The 11,069-nt window shown below is 40.3% G+C and overlaps 1 protein-coding gene across 1 annotated transcript; it reads right to left on the bottom strand.

The window, feature by feature from the left end:
* Positions 1–1,368: 1,368 nt before the first annotated feature.
* Positions 1,369–6,712, bottom strand: nkain1 (sodium/potassium transporting ATPase interacting 1). Its single transcript, XM_076300936.1, has 7 exons — positions 6,120–6,712; positions 5,665–5,802; positions 4,098–4,178; positions 3,578–3,775; positions 3,414–3,474; positions 3,241–3,322; positions 1,369–1,494 (listed from the first exon to the last, which is right to left on the bottom strand). Exons 1-7 carry the CDS (start codon positions 6,171–6,173, stop codon positions 1,491–1,493), a joined length of 618 nt encoding a protein of 205 aa, XP_076157051.1. The 5' UTR covers positions 6,174–6,712; the 3' UTR covers positions 1,369–1,490.
* Between the last annotated feature and the right edge of the window lie 4,357 nt (positions 6,713–11,069).

Consider the following 11,069-nt stretch of genomic DNA (forward strand, 5'->3'; position numbering starts at 1 on the left):
TACTTCATCTGTTCAGTCCGCTGTTACTGTTATGTTACCACATCACCATTAAAGAGACGTAAAGATTCACTTTGGCCAACATGGCATTCTAAATTTACAAGGTGTCTGATCTCTGGTTGATACAATGACTCTGTTTCCAACCCCTTGTATGTCCTGCCTTTTCCATCATTTTCAGTGAATAAAGACATTCTTTTGTGGCTTGTTCAGTGTCTGAGTATGTCCAACTCTTTTACTGTTTTTCTGTCACTTCACATAGTGTCAGAAGAGAACCACAACTGATACTTAGTCAAACAATAAGTAACACAATGTACTATTAATCAAATAAAGTGAACCAGACTGAGTTGATTGTAATACAAGCTGGAATATTTTTTTTTTTACTTGTTTAATTTGTTACAATGTTGTGGATTTATACAGAATAGAAAGTCCAATTTTTGTTTGTGATCATTTATTTCTTCTCTTCCATTTTTCTCCAAGACAATTGACTACTAAAAGGAGGACTACATAAGGGAAACAGAAGCCCCTCTGCTTTACTGAGGCAATAGAAATCAACTACATACTGTGGAGCCCCCACTCTGGAGGCCTTGGGCTTCTCAGAAGCCAAGGTCCCAAAATAGGCTCAACTAAAGGGCCTGTGACCGTTTTCTGTAGGCGAGAAAACAAACTAGGGTTTGCGTAAAACAGTGTTTAGTGTGTTATGTGACATGCTCATTGGTCGCAACAATAAATTATAATTTACTGTAATATTATTTACAAATTTACATTTGTTAACCAATGCATTGGTTTAATGTTTTTTATGGATGTAATGGTGACAACAGTGACATAAAAATACTTTTTACAACACAAGATAATGACATTTCTATAATGGAAGGCCTCAGTGCAGACCGCAGTCTAGATATGTGAGACAATTTTTTATTAACAGCTAGGATGAAATTAACCCGTTTTATTGTGTGAGTAGTGGTCAGTAAAATGGGTCTCTAGATACAGTGATTCACTCAGTCAGCAAATTGAAACTGATGCTGGATCATTTTGATGCGTCCATTTTCTGGCTGTCCCAAAATGTAACATTTGACAACCAGAAGGCTATAACAATTACAACTCATGATTTATACATTTTTATATTGCTTGAGTTTTTTTAAGTTTTATCAAAACGTTTTTAATGTTCTCCATACTAGTCTCACGAACCCAGAGGAGACTGCAGCACCTTATGAAAACCTTTTTGGCATCAGGTTTTATATACTGCAGCACAATAGACCAAATGTCTTTTGAGTACTGTACATGTGCACTGGCAAGCTTGAGTCTGTTGTGATTGTGAACAACATAATCAACCGTGTACTGTAGCAGGAGTATCATATGGTATGAACAACACAGTTACACAGTTACTAAAGTTTATTTTAATTTATTCATCCCACTATCAGGGCTCACAGCAATCTGAAGAGTTGTGTTGTGCCAACTCTCTTTCCTCATCAATGGTCAGTGGATCTGATGAACCGTCACCTGTAAAAGAAAACATACTTGGAACCAAACCATTCGGTATCATAGGCTACATACAGTACAAACCACACGTACATGTATACTATACACAGAAATTTATGGATTTAAAAGAGGATACTACAGTCTACAACAGTGCACTCTGTTCATTCTCAGGCTGCACTGACATATTGATTAGAGGTAAAATATGGTCCTCCTGAGTTTTCACTCGCTGCAGGGCACAATTAATATCACTCCCTTTCTCTTTCTCCTCTTCCATTTCCCGTCCTCTACTTCTCCACATCTCCGTTCCGTTATCTACCCTGGCTGTCCTGTCTCATTTACTTCCACTCTGTAGCAGAACCTTTACGTTCTCTATGAAATCATCATCATCATCTACCATATCCAAAACCCAATACAATACATCTCCATATGGCTCACATTCTCTCTCCTAATCTGATTCTGTTTTTCGGTTAACCACACTAAGGAGCTAATGTACAAAGAGTGGTGATGAGTGCTGTTTACCTGACGAAGTAAAAACTTTGAGCAGAAAAAGTTGGCATTTATGCTATCTTCGTACATCTGCCCCTCGATCCCTCATCTCTGCCTTGCTCCTCAACCTACTGACATGCTTCACTTGCCATCTGTCAAACTGCCAACATTTTAATGCACTGTAAGACAGCTATGATTTAAACATGTACTGTACAGCCCAAAGCGCTGACTGCTTTGCAGATGGATAGTTGTACATACTGTTAACCCTGAAATGGTATTCTAATATAGATATTAACAGAGTGCTCTATGTGCACCTGGAAATACATGTATCCACTTCACTGAAATTTAAATGAGGAGTGGTGAGATGACATCAGGGATTGCTTGCTTTAAAAAAATAGCGTCGGACGGTCCATTTATTTCTGATAATGGACGCATCGAAGGGCATTATCCCGTTTATACCATGGTAACTTACGAAATAAATAAATATGAAATCAATTATTAATACTAAATGAGTTTTAGAGCTAAAATCGTTAAGTTTTTTCACCATTTATCAACGCTGTGGAATGTTGATAAGTCACTGCTGAGCGGACTAACTCAGGCATTGTCAAGCAACGTCATAATAATTTTATAGGTGTAGTATATCACTTTTTGAACGACACCCTTTTCAACCTAGACCATGGTATAAACTGTAATGTCTCTCAGATGATATCAAAGACATTAGCATTATTAGCATAAAAAAACAGCTAGGAACTGAAAGAAATAAGAGGTGTCTAGGGGAATGAATAATTGCTGTGAACGTCACAGGAATAGATAACCAAAGATGGCTCATATTTACATCTTAAAACAAAAGAAAAGATATCCGCACACTGTCTTTAAAGCTCCCAGTTTAATGGTGGGTTATACACAACGTTTCGACCACTCAGGTCTTCGTCAGGTGTCCTCAGGTCTTCGTCAGATGACATCTGACAAAGACCTGAGTGGTCGAAACGTTGTGTATTTATAACCCACCATTAAACTGGGAGCTTTAGAGACAGAGTGTGGATATTTTTTCTTTTGTTTTACTCGGAATTTCTAGTATCCAGCACCTGTAGAATCGTTATAGATGTGCGTACACCTCTACACTTGAGTTCATACTTAAATCTTACCACTGAGAAGAGACAAGAGACATAGTCTAACGTATACGTTCGTACACAGTTGTCACAATATAGTGACTAGCTTCGGTTGCTCTAGTGTTGGTAACACAGATGCTAGTTTCACTGATAAAGGAAAGGCTGTTCATACGTGTAGAGGGGCTGCAGCTGCAAATGTGAATTCTTCTGGGGAGGACGGTAGCCATAGGAGTCAAATCCACCAATGAAATCAACTGGGAAGGAAAGAGGACAGTTCAGTTCCGTGCTTTAACATATAACAAAAGACAACAACACCACTCAATCAGCTTGTCAATGGACACTCACCATTGTCTTCATCCTCCAGGAATACTTTACTCACATAACAGGCGTACACAAAGCCAAAGAGCTGAATGTGACAGATGGGGAGAGAAGAAAAATAAAAAGTTCAGTCAAACTGATAGACAATAACAACAAAATAGTTATTAGCAGTTGTGGGGATGTGTACTCACAGCTAGGAAGACCTGCAGGGAAGCACTGACCACCTCTATGTACTGATAATCTAAGAGGCAGCCACTGATAGTTATCACATGGTGATCCTGAGGAGCCAATGGAGAGTCAGGAACAGCTGTTACCAGGCACCCAGGGCCATGCTCCATCCACCAGGAGCGATGCAAGGAGGTGTTGAATGTCATCAGGAATTCCCTATCCTGAAACAACAAAGTGAGAAACTGTCTGAGAGCAAATAGTCAACTAAACTGTTGAATTCTCAACAAGGTGATCAGTATAATGGCTATGTCAGCACTTTCTTCTAAATTCCATTACTGGGGCTGACCCTTCCAATAGTTATGCTTACTTGTCCATCATTATATGCTTATATGAGCTTCTTTAAAGATTCTGAATCTGAAGGTATATGACCAAAAGACCTCTGCAAAGGCATCCAAAAGCTTAGCAGCTCAGACTCTTCCCCCACTGGGCACATTAACTTACATACGACTTGACCATTAGTCAGTCCATCGCAAACACACTCACCTGTGAGAGATGTCCCACTTCCAGGTAAAAACAGATGATGAAGGAGTTCCAGCCAACCCAGATAACCAACCACACCGCATACTGGCAGGGTAGCACAATGAGGAGGAAAGCGACAAGATGGAGGAAGGGAAAAGTGAGCTACATGTGTGATTCCCAGTCAATATATTACAATGTGGGCATTTCATTGCAAACACACTGATCAGAATAACGTAACGTTAGGCTAATCCTACTTTTGATCTTATTTGAGCAAGTCAATTCTGATCAAGGCTATCAATGTTGTAATCCTCCATCAGACACATCTAAATCCTTATTTCTATGCACATCAAACACTTGCTTTGTTGATAATCCAGCCTTCTGCTTCATTGGCTCAGCTTCTGAGGGGCAAGGGGTTGCGACTACCCTAAGAAGCTTTGTTGCCCCTAGATGGCACTGCCCACTATGCAGCTTGTACACCAGGGTCTCTTGATTCTCTGGTAAACCAAGATGGCTCTGTGCACTGGGCCTCTTTTACACAAAGCTGTCTGTAACACTCGGCTAATCTCAGCTGAAATACTCGCTACACTGTCGGGCTAATGAGCAGAGCAGGAGGACTAAACAGATGATTCCAATGGCACAGTCCAAACACTAATCAATTCCTCATGGGGGACAGAGTCTTTAGATGGAAACCGATTCATTGAATCCTCTCTTTGTGTAATTCCTGTTAAAGACAAGGCTGTTAGGGAATATGTTGCTGGGTTAAGCAGTATGAGTGAACGATACAATGACACCTAAGAGGCAGCACTATGAACCAGGTACCATCCCTGGAGAACCCTACGCATTTACACAATGCTCAGGTGAAGTAACTGTCTTTCTTCCCATCCGTTTACCTTGCATCTAATTAATATCATGATTTGTGTAAGTTTATGGCTACTGTTTGTATTATGTTTATGGATATTATGAAGACTTGCTATTATTATTATTGTCATTATTGATATTATGTTAATATTAATATTAATTTTAATGCTAATGCAATATTTATTGTTTTTGTCGTAAGGCGCTTTGGACAAACGTGTCTGTTAAGAAACATAAACATAAACTACACCTCCCACTTAGTTGGTTGCCATTAAGCTAACAATAGTTCACTGTTAAAACAGTTAAACATGTTTGCCAACACATTCTCTGCATAGGCTTTGTTGCCTCCGGGCTTTTTTTACAAAGTGTCTGATTACATTCTGATCAGGTCCTTCTACTTCATTATCTGTGCTGTCATAGTGTAGATTGTTTTTTTTTTTCATGGGTATGCACAACAATTGGACTGAGTAACACATTCACCGTATGTCTGCTGCTTACAACAGGTTGCAAGACGTCTGCATGTTGAGGTGGATAAACAGTGCATGCCTGTTTTGTTCAGCATTTATACATATATGGTAGCCTGACTACAAAATAAAGAATAAATTGATTCCATCTTGCAAAAATCTGACATGTGAATGTGAACCCAAGTTGTGTGTGTGTGTGTGTGTGTGTGTGTGTGTGTGCGTGTGTGTCTGTGTGTGTGTGTGTGCTCGCGCGCGCAACATCAGTATCTCACCAGTATGATGTACCGTGAGCGGAACTGGACAGTGCCAAATACTCCCAGTATGACAGCCATGATGTGCAGGAAGTTGGCCAGGATAGGGGCCCACTGGTAGCCAAGAAAATCTATGACCTGTCTCTGTAGTGCAGCCACCTACACACAGACAGACCACACAATTAAATGTCACACTGTACACAGCCTTTGCATTGGTGCAGCTGTTTCCATGGAAACTGCTGCCAGTCAGAGCCTAGTAGCCTGTGTAAAAGATTAATCCTAAAAAAGAGCACTGTTGTTAATTCTCACATCTGATGTGAGGCCTACATGATAGCCTACTACTGATGACATGGTCTACAATTAAAACTCTGTTTACCATATGACATAAACGATAAAAAAAAATAACGGGCTCACAAAACACTCCTCAAGTATATTGTCATTGTTGCAAGAATGCCTTCGCTGCTGCATACACTCACCAGCTGCAAGCTGCATATCACAATAAGGGTACACCTCCCGTCGCACCAAGCCATGATCGTGCGCGCTTAAATCCGAATTTCGGGTCGTTGGTGATTCGAGCCTGCGGTCTCCCCTTAGGTCCAAGATGTTCCGGTTCTGTTTATCAGCGAGCTACCGGACCCAGCTCGCGGCTTCTTTGTGACTTTATCATACCGCCCAATGGGTCTTTTCTGTTCAGGGTTTCTTCCGAAAAGTCCTCCAGAGCCGCGGTTTCTGCGACGTCCTACCACAACGTGAAACACCGGCAGCCACGCCTTCATTTAGAGTGAGAATGAGCATGCCAAGGTAGCACAAGGTGCAAAAAAAAAAAAAAGAAACGGACAGAAGAATGGTGTACGATGAAGAGAGGGAGAAATGAACATCACATCATACAGGGTCGAAAACGATGTCCCTCGACCAAAACGGCCAAGATGAGGACATAGGCTACAAGACCTAACTACCTTACTGGTCTAACTCACCGGTGTGTCGATTTTGTCTCAAGCAGTAAGGCAGAAGAATTCCCTGTTTTAGTTTCACTGTCGATGAAAACAAGAGGTGTCAGACAACCAGACAACCTGACAACCTACAGACCACATCGAAGGAGTAAACCTCCGTCTGAGAACCCACAGCTCATGCGCGCTACCGACAGCGCGGGGCAGATAACACAAGGAACATCATGATCTCACGTTAATCAAACACGCCGCGTGAAAGACCATACAGAACAGTTCAAAATAAGGCCAATTTAGGGACGAAGGACCAACATTTCTCAATCTCTCAACCAACATACATAGAAGCTCCAAAGGCGGGTGGAAAGACGCCTACCTTTAGTCTACAATTTAACCGGCTACACAACGAAATCGATTAGATGGATAGGCTACATGTACAATGCAAAATCCCCGAAGGTATCCTCCATTGCACAACACATAGGTGCAGGCTACACACACACACACACACACACACTCTCTCTCTCTCTCTCTCTCTCACTCTCTCTCTCTCTCTCTCTCTCTCTCTCTCTCACACACACACACACACACACACACACACACACACCACAGACAACGTTCAAGTAGGGTATAGGCTGGGCCTAATGATATATGCCATGGCAGATAGGCTACCCAGGCACTGAAACTATGTAAGCTACTACATGTAAGTGATCACAGGACAACACGCACAGGATGCTAGGAGAATGGTGCTCATCGTTCATCTTTGTATAATATTACTCAAAAGTTGAATTGATATGTATATCCTATAGGACATTGAGAATCTTTTTGACATCATATACAATCCTTCCAAATGCAAATTAAACCATGTTAAATAAGAGAATGAACATATTGCAGAAAGAAATTGACAACTATGTAAACCATTGTTGGGGTAGGGTAGGCTACAGTATATATTATTGTATATTAGCCTTAGTTTTGCAATAAAATCCTCAAACTCATAATGTTAGGGCTATTTAATTCTACCAGTAGTTAGGGCTGCAACAATTAATCGATTAATTGTTGACTATTAAATTAATTTGGTTTGTGTAGTTTTCGGTTATTCAGTATTCGGTTTGTTACATTTACAGTTACATACAAGGAATATACATAAAAAATCTCTGATTGAAGCTTCTTAAACTTGAATATTTTCAGCTTTACTTACTCCTCTTTGACAGTGAACTAAATATCTTTGGTGTGTGGACAAAACAAGGCGTTTGAAGACATTCAATTCAATTCAAAAAACTTTATTTATCCCCGAGGGGCAATTTTCTCTATATAATCTACATAATTTTGGGCTTTGGAAAACAATGATCAACATTTTTTCACCATTTTCTGGCAACTAATCAAACAACTAATCAATTAACCCAGAAAAATAATCATCAGATTAATCAACTATGAAAATAATCGTCAGATTAATCAACTATGAAAATAATCAGTAGTTGCAGCCCTAGCAGTGGTGCATATTGGTGTGATCAGTGTTGTATGTCATTTCCGTTTGCAAGCAAAGTTTGCCATATTTACCCAAAACTACTGAATCCTGCTTAAGGATTGTCCCTTTTGGAGGCTGTTACTTATTTCACACTGGATTGGGCAAAACAGATTAACCAGATGTCCAGGGGCAGCTGTGGTTAGCGGTTCGGACTTGTAACCGGAGGGTTGCCGGTTCGAACCCCGACCAGTAGGAACGGCTGAAGTGCCCTTGAGCAAGGCACCTAACCCCTCACTGCTCCCTGAGCGCCGCTGTTGTTGCAGGCAGCTCACTGCGCCGGGATTAGTGTGTGCTTCACCTCACTGTGTGTTCACTGTGTGCTGAGTGTGTTTCACTAATTCACGGATTGGGATAAATGCAGAGACCAAATTTCCCTCACGGGATCAAAAGAGTATATATACTTATACTTATACCAAAAAGGGAATTCAAATGTATGCAGAGACCAAATTTCCCTCACAGGATCAAAAGAGTATATATACTTATACCAAAAAGGGAATTCAAATGTATGAAGCCAGCTTACTTCATCACCTTCATCTTGCATCTGTCACTAAACAGCATTACCCTGCTGGAGACACAGATGTTTTGAAATATAAAAGGGATTAGACTCTAAATCATTAGAGGGACCAACATGACTTCTCAGTGTTTCCCCTACAATGTATTCATCAGCGGCGCAGCGCCGCTCCTGGAAATCAAGCGCCACTGCAAAAAAAAAGTTGCCTAATATTTTTTTTTTTTTTAAATAGACGCAAGTGAACTTCAGGAACAGCTGCCGTTCGTTCAGGTTTCATGTCAACAAATAATAGTAGGCTAACGTTGAAGGCGCAGTCAGGATTCCACAGGAGATCACGCTTGTTTGTGTTTATGTTTAAGTTTATTAGCAGATGCATTTTTGTGCAAGAAAACGTAGCCTACATTATGTTAACCAAGGAACCAAATTAAACACGCCAGCGAGAGTAGCCTAGTAGCCTTCAGTAGCCTATTCCCAGATAAATTCCACGCATTGTTTCGTTTTTGTTTGTGATACAGGCAATGCTTTCAAGCCGTGTTGCTAATACCTAGGCTGTGAAACTAAGGTCTAGCTAGCCTACTGGTGGGTTTAATTGAATTTGAGTAATAGGATACGCAACCATTTACATCTGAGATAGTTTGTAATTCCTGTAGAGCTCACCAAAATTATAGATATGATACAAGACACGTATCTGCTATAATCCAAGATAGATTTTCTTCGAGTTTTTGAGCATTTATTTTACCAAATGACATGGGAAACATATTTCATTTCATCCACATATGCACCATGCACAACAACGCTACTAAGTTAGCTTAAAACCTTGAGAATCAAGCAAGCCGTCACGGCATTAAAGTGACAGGCACTCAATTCGACTTGCACAGCACCAATAATGACATGAAAGAGAAGTCTATATAGTTTATAAAGTGCTGTGCAAAAGTTAAGACACCCATGCTGAAATTGACTAAAGGGAGGAATAAAAAACATACTTTGCCTTTTGTTTTAATGCCTTAATTAAAAAAAAAAAAAATAGGACATAAATTATTTTTTAATGTATCATGCATCGTAAATAAACAAATGTTATTATATAAATAAATGTCTTAACGTATGCACAGCACTGTATATTCTAAATAGTAATAGTTTGTACAGTGGCCTACAGTGTACCGTTGTACAGTGGCTAATTACTAATAATGTAAATGAAAAAGGTGAAAGAAAACATGAATAATCCTGTTCAAGTACTGCAATAATCATGCTTTGTAAATGCTTGTGTTGATGGTTATGTCATAATTTGTAACTCAATCTGTCCATTTCTTTCACAAAATCCACCAAAAGTCACCATTTCAGGAATCATTTTTTCAATTTTTTCTCTTTTTTGGGGGGGGGGCTTCCTACAATCAACAGCACCGCTGCTGGAACATTTTCTAGGGGAAACACTGCTTCTGATTTGCTTTCCCTGAGTTGAAGGATTTTTTTTCCAATAACATCCACTGCAGAAGACTGATGGGTTGTAAGGGGAGATATAATTGTGGGCTATCTGTATAGGAATAGTTAAAAGAACACACCACCGTTTCATGAAATTGGGTTATTCACCGTCTCCCCTACAGCTAGATAAGTGAGCAAAAGCACTTTTGTCTCCGTGCATGCATTGTTTTGGTCCGGCAGCGCCCCCGCTAGCTTAGCTTAGTATAGTGAATGGAATCTCTCATTGCCGTATAGCATGTCGTGAGAAAAAGTGAGCCAACAACAATGCAGATTAAGATGAGTCGAAGCACTGCTACTGTACTTGGGTGCAGAGATATCACACAACACATTATGTACCTTGTCTCACTCGCCACAGCACAGACAATCTCTGCGCCCAAGTACTGTAGCAGTGCTTCGCTCCAATATAGTCCCAAGTCAGAGATGGTGAATAACCTAATTTCATAAAATGGTGGCGTGTTCCTTTAAAGGAGAAGGCAATTTTTCACATTTCTGTACGGAAAAAAAAATAAAACAATCGGTTTTACCTAGCTTGAATTACTGCAGCCAATAGCCAAGGTAGCTAGGCAGATAGCGCTACACTTTGGGGGCATGAACATGGGGGCTCACAAACATGCCCCCAGAGTGTAGCGCTGTAGATGCCAGACTGCTTTAGCTGCTGGCTGCAGTAACTTGAGCTAGGTAAAACTGATTGTTTTTTTTTTTTCGGTGACCTTGAGAAACTGAGATGTATGTGAAAAATCACAGGCGTTCTCCTTTAATACTGTGATCTAATGGAGAGGGCCTAGGATGGTGCCTTGAGGAACCCCATCATTAACAGGTGCAACTGATTAGTCCTGAGCTTCTGACCCATTCTAAATATAAAATATCTTATTTCACGCAAGAGCTTAAGCATTTTAGAGCAGTTCCTAAGGTAGTCCAAAAGTTTGTTGTGTACACTTGTATCAAAGGCTAAACTCAGGAATTACCTTTTAGTTGA

This window comes from Alosa pseudoharengus, unplaced genomic scaffold (assembly GCF_046254945.1).
Source record: "Alosa pseudoharengus isolate Yale_2024_CS ecotype anadromous, Long Island Sound unplaced genomic scaffold, YU_APseudo_1.1 YU_APseudo_1.1_scf_23, whole genome shotgun sequence".
Classification (NCBI taxonomy): Eukaryota; Metazoa; Chordata; class Actinopteri; order Clupeiformes; family Clupeidae; genus Alosa; species Alosa pseudoharengus.